Source organism: Rhinatrema bivittatum, chromosome 4 (genome assembly GCF_901001135.1).
Source record: "Rhinatrema bivittatum chromosome 4, aRhiBiv1.1, whole genome shotgun sequence".
Classification (NCBI taxonomy): Eukaryota; Metazoa; Chordata; class Amphibia; order Gymnophiona; family Rhinatrematidae; genus Rhinatrema; species Rhinatrema bivittatum.
The window spans coordinates 220,763,150-220,778,210 of NC_042618.1; the positions used below are offsets into that span (position 1 = coordinate 220,763,150).

At 45.9% G+C, this 15,061-nt stretch overlaps 1 protein-coding gene across 1 annotated transcript in view; it reads left to right on the forward strand.

Moving 5' to 3' along the window:
* Nucleotides 1-15,061, forward strand: part of LOC115090527 — a 98,335-nt gene that overhangs the window by 39,597 nt on the left and 43,677 nt on the right. Inside the window, exons 6-7 of the mRNA XM_029599732.1 lie at nt 4,069-4,186; nt 13,202-13,292. Of these exons, the coding sequence (XP_029455592.1) occupies nt 4,069-4,186; nt 13,202-13,292 (209 nt within the window). The remainder of the gene's footprint in view (nt 1-4,068; nt 4,187-13,201; nt 13,293-15,061) is intronic.

Sequence of the window (15,061 nt, forward strand, 5' to 3'; positions counted from 1 at the left end):
TGTTGGAAAGCTTGAATAGCTTCTGAAGTCCAAGTACGTGCATTGGCCTCCTTTTTTGGTCAAGGCTGTAAGTGGTGCTACTAAGGTTGAATATCCAGAAATAAATTGTCAATAATAGTTTGGGAAGCCTAAGAAACGCTATAGAGCCTTGAGAGCTACTGGTTGAGGCCAATCCAGAATCACCTTAAGTTTTTTTTTATTATTTTTCTGGGTCCATTTGTAGTCCAGTTCAGGAAATTATATAGCCCAGAAAGAGTAACTCTTCTTGAGGAAAAATACATTTTTCTAATTTAGCATATAACTTATTTTCTCGCAGACACTGCAGAACTTGTCGTACGTGGACTTTGTTGGCTCGCTGTCTTAGAAAAAATGAGAAGGTCATCAAGATAAATGAGAGCATGTGAATATAGGAAGTCCCGGAATATGTCATTTACCATGGCTTGGAATACTGCTGGAGCATTACACAGGCGAAAGGGCATAATTAAAAACTCATAATGACAATCACGTGTATTAAAATCCATTTTCCATTCATCCCCCTCCCAAATCTGAACCAGATTATAAGCTCCTAGAAGATCCAGTTTAGTAAATATCTATGCTCCTCTAAGCCGATCAAAAAGCTCAGTAATAACAGGAAATGGATATCGATTTTTCCTGGTAATGAGTCCTAATCTATGCAAGGCCATAGGGAACCATCTTATTTTCCAACAAAAAAGAAACCAGCTCCCACCAGAGAGGAGGACAGCTTGATGAATTCACAGACCAGGTTATTCTTAATGTATTGGTTCATAGCCTCAGTCTCTGGCTCCAATAGACTCTTCCCCAGGGAGGAATCTTCCCAGAAAGTAGATCAATGGTGCAATCATAGTCTCGATGTGGAGGCAGGGTTTCAGCACGTTGTTTAATGAAAACGTCAGCAAAATCCATGTACTGATCTGGTAACCCAGGAAGATTTGGCAGAGAATGGAGGATGTCAAGAGAGGGTGCTTTTATTGAAATCAGACAGTCCTTATGACATTTTGGACTCCATTTTAGCCAGTTGCAGTGTGCTCTAAACCCTTGCCGGTGCGCGTGATTCAGTATTCAAATTAGGTGGTGCAGTAGAAACAGGGAAAAGGAGGCGCTAGGGACACTAGCGTCCCTAGCGCCTCCTTTAAGCCCGGAGCGGCGGCTGTCAGCGGGTTTGACAGCCGATGCTCAATTTTGCCGGCGTCTGTTCTCTAGCCCGCTGACAGCCACGGGCTCGGAAACCAGACGCTGGCAAAATTGAGCGTCCGATTTTCAGCCCGACAGCCGCGGGCTGAATTCAAATTTTTTTTTTTTTAAACTTTTTTTACTCTTCAGTACCTCCGACTTAATATCGCCATGATATTAAGTTAGAGGGCGCACAGAAAAGCAGTTTTTACTGCTTTTCTGTGCACTTTCCCGGTGCCGGAAGAAATTAGTGCCTACCTTTGGGTCTGCGCTAATTTCTGAAAGTAAAATGTGCGGCTTAGCTGCACATTTTACTTTCTGTATCCCGCGCGCATACCTAATAGGGCCATCAACATGCATTTGCATGTTGAGGGCGCTATTAGGTGCTGCGGGTTGGACGCGCGTTTTCCTCCCCTTACTGAATAAGGGGTAAGGGAAAACGCGCGTCCAAGAGCAGGCTAACAGTGAGCTCCGTCGGAGTGCACTGTACTGAATCGGCCTGAAACTGAGGCCAAATACCAATTGTTTCAGCAAACACTAGGTTTGCCACATAGAATGTAGAAGGAATGGAGGCGGCCAAGCCCATCTTCTGTCTGGGAATAATCCCCACAACTGCTGGGAGGGAGAATTAGATAGTGAATGTGAAATCTGGGAGCATATACTGTAACAATTCCTGGCTATATGACCCTTCCTTTTACATCGAAAGCAAATACCGTGAAACTTCTTAGGGCCAGACTGAGATTCCTGATTATGTGAAGGGCTACAGTTTTTTTAAAATCTTGTCAGGAATGCATGCAGTGGCAACATCCTTCCCAGTGGTATCTATATTACACCCGTATCCACAGCATCAGAGGAGAATTTAGGTGTATAATAGTCCCTCAGGATTGCATCTCATTTATCTTTATCAAGCAACAGTTCTGGGTACAAAACTGTTTGTTTTCACACTGGAAAGTCTTATTCAGGGCACTAGTAATTTTAAGCTTCAGAATCAGCGTCATGTTCCTCATTCTGCTGCCTGTCATCCGCCGATGGGGCAGAAGATAAAGCACTGAGACATTTGGACCATGCTTTCACACTTTCTAAAAGCAACCACAGTAAGGCTGAGCTCTGTTTTTTTTATTTCTACTGACAAATGTAGAGTTGAGAAAAATATTTTCCAAATCAGCAAAATAATTTGTATATACTACACTACCGAAACCTCATCTCGAGGTACTAGAAGGGCCTTATAGCTTCTCTCTCTCTCCCTCTCCCCCCCCCCCCCCCCCCCCCCCCAGTGGTTGTAGGAGGGCCCTGATAGCTAGGCTGGCTCTCCAGGAGCTTACAATGGTCCCCCCAGTGGTTGTATGTAGGAAATACAACAATATTCTGGCACGTATCGCAAAGTGCGAAAAAAGTTATCACGGTTTGCGCTAAGATAGTACACTTTGCAATAAACTGCCTATTACCATAAAGCATGCCCCTTTTCCTATCACATGCGATATTTAGTGCATTTTGATAAATCCAGGCCTAAGAGAATAACACTAACTATGTCTTATGTGAATCAATGAAAAGCTATATTTTTTTTGTGTAATATATGTACAGAGCAGGTGCTTATGAGAACACCTGAGACAAATAACAAAACAGAATATATACAATATATCAGCACAATAAGCAAGAATAATTTCCACAGCTAATAAGGCATAATTACATGCTGTCATCTTTCCTGGGTGTTTCCAGCCTCCCCAAGATAGTGAATTAGCTAAGCAGGTTCTTGGTTGGAGACAAATCCGTGCTGGAGATCCCTTATTGGTGTGAGATTTATCATGCTGTCTGTTCAGAATAGGCTCTCACAGGGTCTGGCATAAGGTGTGCTGGGGTTATGTGATGGGTTTTCTTTTTAATAGGACATGCACTGTTCAGAAGGGATTTCTTTGTCTCCTTTTCCTGAAATATAACCAAGCTACAGATAAGAAAAACTCACTGCATATGTTCTTCAAGATGGTGGACCTTTGGTCTTTGTCCACTGCTTTGCCATATTGTGACCTTTAGCTTTGTACTTCCTCTAAACCTAACACATTCTATAACCAGAAATCAGCATATGTATAATCACTAATATCATGTTTCAGGTAACAAATACACATTCTTTTAAACAGTAGTGGTTATGTTCCAAGAGCTAAACTGTATCCATGAAATCATGGGCAATTGCCAGTTGTTTTCAGTTCTCAGCACTAGTAAAGCTTATGCTATAATTCTTAATCTGCTAGCTGACTTTAAGTGGGTAGTGCTCTTATGCTTTTAATTAAGTCATATCTCCATTTTGTGCTGGGTGACCTTGAAGCTTGCAGCAGACTACCAGGGGAAACTGCCTAACGTCTTTAAGCAGTACTGTGTGTGTGATATCTTTTCTTAGCCAAAAATATGCAGTACCCCTTAACAAGATATAATACGGGGGGATTAAAAGAAAAGACTGAAGTATGAAGCAAGAACTGTTTTCTCAGTATGTTTTTCAGTGAACAAAACATGACAGTATTTTTCTTTCATAAAAGACAAAAATTACACACTAATACAAGCCAATACACATGTAAAATTACATGCATGAACAATGTCTATGCGTACTTTTGCGCTTGTAGGGGAGAGTCATTTCAGGGGATGGAGGCTGCATGGGTTGAGACTTTTACACATACGTTTTGATTTTATAAAGTATGTAAAAACTATGCACACTAAATAGCAGGTGTAATTGTGTGTGGATGATTTTGCTAGGATAATTTTCAAAGTGGACTTGTGTGTGTTCAATTTGAAAATTGGTGTAGAGTTTATAACAGCCCTCAAATTATGCAGACTGTTTTAAAATGATCCCCACATATGTTTAAGTGTGTTTATTGCTTAATTTTATTTTAGAATTCAATGAATTTAAAGGCATCAATGAATAGTTATCAAATTGAACATCAATACAAAAGAGGGCACAGCTCATTGCAGTTCATGGTCGGACAGACTATTTACACGATAGATTTTAACAGTAAGTAACCTAAAGCTCAGTAATCTTTCTCTCTCTTACCGGAATGATTATTCTTAAGTTGTATGTGTTCTATGCAGAATCAAATCCCTGGGAAGTTGCAGAAAATGGAGAAAGCATGTAAACGGCACATAAATGCTCATTATGGTTGTGCATTTCTTTGAAATGAAATTGAGAAATTTTAACAATTTCCCCATTATCTTTCAATTTTGTTTTAAAAATGAAATGGGGGGGGGAGGGGGGGAAGCAAAAATTGTTTGGTTTTTTCCTTTTCTTTTAAAATACCACCACAAACAAAAAAGTAATGCCTTCCCAGGCCTCCTGTAAATAGACCATGATTGGCGCCTTTGTTAATTTCTTCCATTTAAAATGCTGCCAGACAGGACCATTTTGTGCAGAAGAAATTAACAATGTCACTGGCCTTGGTCTGCTGTCGCCATTTCTAAGATGACTTCTGGCAGGGCAGAAGTGCCCAGGGATTGCTCCTGCACCATGAAGAAAACGAAAACTATGGCAAGAAGGTTTTGAGGCCTGGGAGGGTTTTTTGTTTGCACCAGGACCTGACTTTTTTTTTTTTTTTGTTCTGTTTTTCATTTATTTTTTTTTCTTCAAGTTAAATAAAAAGAAATGAAACAAACGATAAACAAAACAAGAAAACACAGCACTGCTTCTATGGCCAAGTCAAGCAAAACTGACTGATACATGGGGGTGACCTGCACAGTGTGGCAGATATTACCATGGGAAGCTTGCTGGGCAGACTGGATGAACCATCGGTTTGTTTCTGCCATCGTTTCTATGTAAGAGAGAAAATAAAGCAAGCCTATTCTGCAGGCCCCCAAGCCTTGGCATTTTTTACTTTCCCTATTGTGACCCTTTGTTTCTGAAACTGAACTCTTGAATGCTAATTTGGAAGCATGCTTCCTGCATAAACCTCACAAAAGGCCAGATATACTAGATATTTTCCCTGTAGACACAAAAATGCTAGATGTACTAAAGTTTTCTTCTCCCATTTTGAAAACTTAAAAATCAGAAAAAAGAATTTGGCAATAAATGGTGAAGAATCAGGAAAATATAAAATTTGCTATTTTGATAATGCCTGAATTTCTCTATTACCAAAACAACGCACAACTATTTTTTACGAGGGATATAAATATCTTAGAAATGTAAACCCGATATCACCTCCAATCAATGCTCTGTTAATTTTCCTGCCATTTTTCAAAAAGGAAAAAATCTCTCAATTATTAGAATAAACTCTGAAATACAATTTATCCACCAACGGGAAAAATTTGGGGGGAAGAAGAGGAAGGTTTCATACAATTTCATATCATCGCATCCAGCAATGTATGGCAATTTTTAATCATAAACCGACCTCCTCCAACCCGTGAGTATTTTTTTTATTTTTAAGCGTGATGAATAGTGACTTAAAACTTTTTCCTTGAAATTGTTTCCACCCACAATTGGGCTTTTTTAACTTCTTCAGGAAACACCAAACAATTCTTAATAACGCCGACACATAATTATTCTCATATACGATCTTATTGCAGGGAACTTCCCTGTAACTTATCTGTATACTCTCAAGATTTAAAGTCCACGTCCATATCCCGACAAGGCCTCGTTTCGAATCACAGATTCTTCATCAGGGGACAGTACTTCTTCTTTTTTTTGCAAAATACTTTTTATTGAGTCAAGGGGTATGAAACAACTCAAACAAGCAAACAGCGTGTCACCACAACTCAGCATACATGTGAAGACAGTATGAACAACAATAGAAACACATCAAACTCTCAGTATCTGAATGTAGAACAAGAAGGCCTGCCAGACTTCCACCCTTAACCTCTATTTTCTTTTTTTTTTTTCCCCCCACAGGCCCCACCCCCAAAAACCTCACCCCCCCCTACCGTCCCTACTAGCTTCCGCCGCCCAGGGTGTGGTGCTCCGCCCTCACCCACACACAACCACATGCGCTACCCCCTCCCCCCCCCCTCCCCATCCCCCCACCCAACCCAAGGATAGAACTTAAGTCCAGTCATTGGTATATCCTGCAGTAAGCAAGGATGCTTGCACCCCTCCAGGGAGGCCGTCAAAGAAGGCCTGCCAACATGCCTCGTATTGTTTGTCTCTTTTACGATGCCCCAAGATGCAGTCCATACGTTCCATTTGTAGTTCCAACATCATCCGGGTAGACCAAGCCGCCTCCGCGGGCCCGCTGTGCAGTTCCACCCACACGGACAGAATGGTCTTACAAGCCAGCAACATTGCAATGCAGGCAAATTTAGCCTTGGCCAGGGGGCAGGGGCGCGACTCGTGCAGCGGGTGAGTGAGCAGTTCGAGTCCCCCGCAGCGGGCCTGAAGGCCCGTACATTGAGCGATGCTTTGTTGTACTGTAATCCAAAAGGAAGTAACTGTCGCACAGAAGAGGAGCCAGTGGAGCAGGGTACCCTCCTCCTTGCCACATTTTATACATAGCGGAGTATCAGTAAATCCCATACGAAACCGCCGAACATCATCATAGTAGGAAAAGTGTAAGATTCGATATTGTAGCTCCCGAAGGCTCATGTCTGGGTTTTGAGCATGCAGAGATTGGAACCAGCTCCGCAGCTGTTCCGCTGTCACCTCCCTCTGCAAAGTAGTCGACCATCGAGAGACTAACACACCAAGATAATCACATTGTTTGTATTCCACACAGAACCGTTTCCAGCGCGAAATGGAATTAGCGATGCTGATAGCGTCTGCCAATTTAGTAGCAAATAAGTGTTCCGCAGCCACTTCTTCCTTGGACCAGTGAATCGCCTGGATATAATGTCTCGCCTGTAAGTAACCAAAGAAATGTTTGGTCGGCAACTGGTAAATTCCGCGCAGAGTTTGGAAGTCCAAAAGCTCGTGCGAGGCCACATCGAACAGATGATACAAGTGCTCCACCCCATGGGAGGCCCACAGCTGAAAGCTGCCACGGCAGTCGCGCGCTGGTCTGAAATCTAAATTGCCCAGCAACGGTGTTAGCAGCGATGAAAGGCCCCGCAACCCACTCAACTGGCGCAGCCACCGCCAAGCCTTAATACAGGGCTGCAGCAAGCATCTGGGGTACTCCAAGGCCCGTAACCTCCTGGCATCCACCTGGAGAATGGCGAGCGGCAACCAAGGAGCAGACATAGCAGGTAGAAGTCCTTCTTCACAATAACAAAATTTCCCCGTCAACCACTCCCCCACAAACCGCAATTGGCAAGCCACATTATACAACCGGAAGTCTGGCAGACCATATCCCCCCTCCTCTCGTGCATGTTCCAAAGTACTATATTTTATCCTCGCCCTTTTCCCCCTCCATAAGAAACGAGACAACCCCCTGCGGAGCCGCTGCACGTCCCCAACCGTTAACCAGCAGGGTAGCATGTGGAGCAAGTATAAGAGCTTTGGGAGAAGGATCATTTTAAGCAGCGCACATCTCCCGAAAAAACTTAGCGGAAGAAGGTTCCAGGCCATCAGTTGTGATAAAATAGTGTCAATTTTAGCGGTGATGTTAAGGCCATGCAGGAGTCGTAGGTCCCTCGGGACCCAAATCCCCAGATACCGAAGCTTCCCGGGTGCCCATTTAAAAGGAAAAGCTGTCGGCCAACTGTGCTGGAGCCCCGGAGAAAGAGCCAATGCCTCAGATTTAGAGTAATTAATTTTTAGCCCCGCAATTTCTCTGAACTGATCAAAAAGGTGAATGATTACCGGCACACTGCGACTTGGGCGGCCAATAAACAATAAAATGTCATCCGCAAAGAGCGCTACCTTCACCGGATGACCACTTAGGCTAAGCCCGGTGAAATCCTTCTCCCCCCGTAACCGAATAGCTAAGGGTTCGACTGCGAGCACAAAGAGGAGCGGCGATAAAGGGCACCCCTGCCGCACCCCGCAGTGAAGCGTAAAAGGTTCCGTGATGGCCCCATTGAGTAGAAGGCGTGCGCACGGGGAGTTGTACAACGCCTTGATCCACGCCACGAACGCCCCGGTGAAGCTGTACTGACCCAGCATCCAGAACATGTACTCCCAGGATACTGAGTCAAACGCCTTTTCGGCATCCAAACTCAGGATCATAGCCTTGCTTAATGAGTGGTAGCTCAGGGCTGCTATGAGACGCCGTATATTGCGCACCCCCTGGCGCCTCCGCACGAAACCAGTCTGGTCCCCGCCAATGATCGTGGGCAAAATGTTATTGAGCCTGGCCGCCAACACCGTCGCCAAAATTTTTATGTCCACGTTTAGCAGGGAAATCGGCCAATACGAGCCTACCTCCGCCGGGTCCTTATCCTTTTTAGGGAGAACTACGATAACTGACTGATTTGTCCCCGGGGGCAAGGCCAGAGTGTCCACCAAATCGTTATAAAATTTCGCCATCGGGGATAAAAGGTGGAACTTTAGGATCTTATAATACTCCGCCCCGAGCCCGTCAGGTCCTGCGGCCTTACCCTGCGTCAAGCCTTGAATTATCGCATAAACCTCCTGGTCATTAATGGGGCGGTTTAACGACTCCTGCTGCTCCGCAGACAGTCGTGGCCAGGGTAACGCTTGAAAAAATTGGGTAGTAATATCTAGGTTCTGCCCTTTCTGCCCATATAATTCCCGGTAATACTCCAGAAACCTGTGTTCTATCGCGGCCTGCGTAGACACATACTGCCCCCCCCCCCCCCCCCCCGATCTCGAAGCCCCACAATCATTGTCTTCTGGTGCCTAGGCCGAATCAAGTGGGCCAGCATTTTACTAGGCCGATTCCCATGCTTATAAAGCTGATACTTATAATAGCGCAGTGACTGCGAGGCCCGATGGTGGAGGCAGGTATTAAGGGCCTCCCGCAATATATCAACCTGTTCTTTACTGGCTAGGGACAAATCAGTCATATGTCTCCTCTGAGCATTTTTTAATTCCGCCGTAAGGCGTAAAATTTCCGCGTTGCGTTGTCGGTTCACCCGGGCCGTGTAGGCTATGATATACCCTCTCATGACCGCCTTCCCCGCCTCCCAAAGCAGCGCCGGGGACGTATCGGAGACATCATTAAATTCCACATATTCCTTCCAGCAAGCCTGGAGGTGTGCATGAAAGGCCGAATCTAGATATAGGTCAGGACGCATGCACCAAGAAAATAACCCTCGCTGTCTCTCACCAAGAGCCAACTGCACATGAATCAGCGCATGATCAGACACATCGATGGTCCCAATAGTTGCCGCCTCCATCGCCGGGAACGGTGCATCAGATATCAACAAGTAGTCCAACCGCGAATACGATTGGTGTGGGTTAGAAAAAAACGTGTAATCTCTCTCTGTGGGATGCAAGATTCTCCAGACATCAAGCAGCTGGAGCTCGTGACTCAAAAAAGAGATCCCCTGAGTCTCATCCAGCGCAGTGGCCCGTTTAGCTGGACTACAATCCATCTGTTTGTCCGCTACTACATTAAAATCCCCACCCAGTATTAAGGTAAACCCGGACAGGGAGCTCAGCAGCTGCACGAGCTGAGTGAAAAAGGCATGAGAGTACGTATTTGGCGCATAAATATTGCAAAACGCTATCCGCTGTTGGTTAAGGGTACCAGTTACTACCACATATCTCCCTTCCGGATCACAGTAGGAACGAATAAGTTGAAAGCCAAGCTGTTTATGCATTAAAATAGTGACACCCCTCTTACGCGTGGTGTAGGAAGAGAACCAACAGTGGCCCACCCACCCCCGTTTCAGCTTCCCATGTTCCACATCATCAAGGTGCGTTTCCTGTAGGAATACCACCTGCGACCTAGCCCTCTGGAACATAGTCAGCAGTTGTTTCCTCTTAATAGGTGAGTGAATCCCGTCTACATTTAGGGAGGTAATTTTAACCCTCTCCATGTCTATGATTACAAGGGAGCAGTTGCAAAGCCCCACCAGGGGCTTCAAAAGCCCTGCCGCTCTTGGTTCCGGGGCCTCCCAGCCAGGACCCCGAAACCCCCTTTACTGGAAAACAAACAGTCATATCCTTGGTCCCCCCCTGAAAGCCCCCCAACAGGTGCTCGCCCCCCCTACCCCCATCCGTCCCTCCCCCCCCCCAGCTCCACAGCCATACCAACATCCACACAACCCCATACATACCTCCATGCTCCAAGAAGCACGAGGCCCCTCGCCGTCCCTCACCCACTGCCTAGACGGACCAGGGCCCCCTTCTCTCCAGCCCCCCCCCCCACCCCGACCACCAACCAACTATAGTCAACATCAGAATGTAACCAAGTACAGTAATAACGTACATCACCCCCATATTGAGACCACGGTCACCCACCCGAATTAAGCATCAACATAACATCAATATTTTGGTGGGAGACTGCAGAGACGTCAAGGCGCTAACAATCCAAGCCCCCCGAAAAGGGACAGCCTCAGGTTCCAGGAGCCCCCCCCCCCCACAGGGACACATTGACAAATGTCAGCTCCCACGGGAAAGGGAATTCCGGTACCAAACATGGAGGGCCAGGGGGGGCCGCCTCAAGCCGCATTCTCTTGCTGTAGCATGGCCAAAAACGCCGTCGCTTCCGCTCTCGTGTGGAGAAAAAGCACCTTGTTATCATGTTGCACTCGTATTTTCGCCGGGTAGAGCAGGGCAAATCGGATTCCCCGTTTGTGCAGCTCGGTGCATGAGGGAGTCATCTCTTTCCGGAGAGCAGAAGTAGCTGCAGAAAAATCGTTGAACAGCAATACCCTGTGCCCCTGGTATTCCACAGAGGCCGCCTTACGATAAGCCCGCAGCAGCAGCATCTTATGTGTCCAATTTAAGAGTCGAGCCATCACAGGTCTAGGCCTCTCATGAGGCGCCCTGGGGGGACCCATACGGTGGATTCGTTCGCAGCGGAGCTGATCCCCCGACATCTCCACCCCCAGGTGTTCTGGGAGCCAGCCCTCCACAAATGTAACCAGTTCGTCCTCCCGGAGGGATTCAGGCAGGCCAATAATCTTTAAATTATTTCTGCGGCTCCTATCTTCTTGATCTTCAAGTTTGGCCATCAAGGTAGCCTGCTGAGCCTGCAGTTCCGCCACACGCCGCTCCGCCTCCGCCAGCCGGTCACCCTGATCCGATAGCACTTGTTCAGCACCCTCCAAACGCCTAGTTTGCCCCTCCAAGGTTTCCCGGATCCCATCCATGGAAGTTTGGATTTTCAGAAGGCTCACCTCCAGCGCCGCTGTCACACTGCCAGTAATTTGTCTGATTACATCCTCAGAGATGGTGGCCTGCACCTTGGGGCCCTCCACAGCGGCGGCCATCTTGGAAACACGGGGGCGCAGAGCTACCGCGGTCCTCCGGCTCCGCTGGCGCATCCGCCGCCCGGGAGCACACGAATTGCGGTTGCCCTAGTCCCGGCAGCCAGGGGGGACCCTTAAGGCAAGAAATTGCAGCCGCCGCTCACACGGCCCGCCTGCCGGTTTCGCCGTCAATTTCGCCGCGGCACGGACCGCGTGGCAAGCTCCGTGCAGGCCCCGTCTACCTCCGCTGCAGTGTGGTTCCAGCTGCACTTCTCACCCCTGATGGACAGGTCCCCCTGCAGCCCCCCGAGTTCGCTATCCCTCCAGTCGGGGTGGGGTAAGTTTTCCGCCGCCGATTACATAGTTTTTGGTCGCGTGGGGGGGGAGAGGCTGCGGAGCTCGAGCTTAACGCTGCCACCCAGCTGACGTCATCGCCGGAAGTCGGGACAGTACTTCTAATATGAGATTTTGAAAATGTTCGGCGTCTTCACCCACTTTAAACCGCCAAGTTAATGGTCGCCATTTTAATTTAAAAGCCCAGGCTGGCATGGATCTTTTATTCACGCAACGCAACTTCAAATTCGACCAATCATTGAGAGCGCTGTGCAGCGTCATCACGTAGGTTGTACAATTACACTCAAAAAAGTTTACCATATCCAATATCACCCAATTTGATGATCTTAAATCAAGGTATTCCATTCTAGATCTTCATTTAATCCCCTACGGCTCGATACAGTAAAGTGGGGCCGTGGTTACCCTGCTCCTAACCCGCTTTCTACTCACTTTCCGGCCGCGTTAGCCCTTCCTGCGATACACTATCCCCTTTAATCCATCCTCACCGCCTCTTTAAATCACCGGGTAACCCCTTCCGCACGCGGCATGTATATTAGATGTATGGGAACTTGTGCCCCTGACTGGCTCAATGTCGGAGACAGGATGCTGCGTTCGATGGATCTTGGTGTGAACAGCCTGGCACTTCTTATGTTCTTAACATTTGGAAATGAAAGCTACAGAATTTTGAATATTAACAATAAAGTGAAGTTAATTATCAGGTGATTCATATTAAATTTACATGTCGGACCACATTGACCTCATTTGTCAATATTTGTTTTGGTAGTGGTTTAGGCTTGATTGCATTTTTGAAAGATAAAAGGTTGGCCGTTTTGGAAGGTCATATTTCTTACTGGACATAAAACAATGTACGGTAATTATGCAGGTAATTCTTTCTTTTTTTTCTTTGTCCATGCAGTTTTCTCCTGGTCCTTTGGGTCTCCTGCTCAATCAGAACCAGCAATGGGATCTGGCACTATGAGCCTTCGCTCACGACTACCCAAGGGTTTTTTCCCTCTCCTTTTTATCTGTTCTCCTCACTTAGTCTATTCGTGGCAGTGTCAATCCTTCAGCCGGGGGCCATGCATCAGGGCGCCTTCTAGAACCCTGAAAAAAAAGGCCCTAAATCCGACCACTAGGTGGGCATCATCCTTCAGTGATGACTACCACTCCCTCCCCCTCAGGGGGGGCTTTGAATGTCGCCTCTGCAGCATTTCCAGCCCCAGCTGACCCAGGGAGCAGATGACCTGACTCGGAGATTGAACCAAGGGCTTTCTCTATAGCATTACACAGCACTGCCACTGAGCCACCGGGCAAGACAGTGGAGATGATTTAAAAAAAAAAAAAAGACAGAAGGCAAAGCTGGAAAATCTACCTAGCTGTTGCATACCTTTTCAAGGTATATACAGTTATTTTTTCCTTATCTAAAATTTGCTTGCATGTCATTCTTTTCTAGAAATGACCCAGACTAACAACATTACATCCATGCAAAGGCCAATAAGGAGGAGGCCAAAGTTCCAGTCTACTTCTCAGAATCAGACAGCAAGGTGAGATTGTTCAGAGCGGTGTTCAGTTTATAGAAAAACCTCCTCACCCACGATGGTCAAACAATTTAAAGTTTTTGACATAGATAAAGAACATTTAAAGAGTAGTAAATGCATAGCATGCATATTTAAATGTTTGGGTTTTTTTATAGCCTAGTTCTACATTTCCAACAGAGAAACTGGCATGCAAGCAAAACTCATTTTAAGCATATAAATCAGCTCTTTAAACCGCCCTCCCTCAATAAGGCTAAAGGTCTGCGCGGTGCTCCACAACTTGCGCACATTTTTTTAAAATTATCTTTATTAATTTTTCTAAAACTTTACAATAAACGATCATTATACAATAAATGTAACAAATATAATAAATGTAACAAGTTCTACCCATTGTAATACCCATTAGACCTCTATAGGGAAGGGGGATGGGTGCGCATGTTATAAAATCAGTGCACATATGGAAGGGTGCGCACTGCTTTAAAAATTGACCCCATAGGTTCTTACACACACACATAGGATCTCGTTTTCACAGGCTCCCAAACACACACACACAGTCTCTCACTCTGTCTCAAGCCCAGTATCCTGATTCCAACAGTGGCTAATTCAGTTTACAAGAACCTGGCAAGATCGCAGATAGTAACTAGATCCCATGTTATCGTGCAGTGATAAGTAATGGCTATTTCTTAAAGGGTCGATTTTAAGACCTGCGCACGTGTTATAAAATATATCTGTGCGCACACATGTGCTGGATTTTAACATACGCGTGTGTATGTGCGGGCGGGTGGGAGGATTTTGTAAATTACGTGTGGCGACGTGATCGACTTTTTCCCAGTTTCCTCTCAGTCTGCTCCAATTAAGGAACGGATTGGGAGGAAACTTCCCTACCCCCCTACCCCCCTACCTAATTTTCCTTCCTTTTCCCCTCTCTACCCCAACCCCTAACCTCTACCTATCTACCCCAATTTTTTTTGTTTCAATACTTACTTCTGCTTAGGAGGAGTAGTATCTTCCATGTGCCAGCCAGCTGCCGGCTTGTGCTTCCCTGGGACAGGGCCTAATGGCTCCTGTTCTGGCTGGCGCCCTCCCCTTTTGAAAGGCCTGGCACTTCTGCACGTACTGGGGGTTATGCGCATAGCCGAGCCTGTTTTAAAATGTGCACAGCACACGAGGCCCGGCCACATGCATAACCCCCGGATTTTACGCGAGTGTGGGTTTTAAAATTGGGCCGTTAGCCTACTTGTTAATAACAATCTATGGACTTCTTCAGGAATTTGTCCATACCTTTTTTTAAACCTGGCTACGCTAACTGCTTTAACCACATCCTCTAGTAATGAATTCCAGAGCTTAATTGTGCACTGAATGAAAAAGAATTTTCTACAATTTAAGTGTGCTACTTACTAACTTCATGGCGTGCCCCCTAGTCTTGGTATTTTTTGAAAGAGCAAATAACCAGTTTACATTTACCTGTTCTATTCCACTTATGATTTTATAGACCTCTTTCATATCCCTCCTCAGACATCTCTTCTCCAAACTGAACAGACTCAGCCTCTTTAGCCTTTTCTTGTAGGGGAGCCATACCATCCCCTTTATCATTTTGGTCACCCTTCTCTGTACCTTTTCCAATGCAACTATATTGTTTTTAAGATGTGGCGGGCCAGAAATGCACACAGTACTCTAACGGGGTAATTTTCAAATGTCTTTTTTCACTTAAAACTGGTTTTACACATATAAATGCACTTTATACATGTAAATTGCTTTTGAAATTGCTATGATAGTAT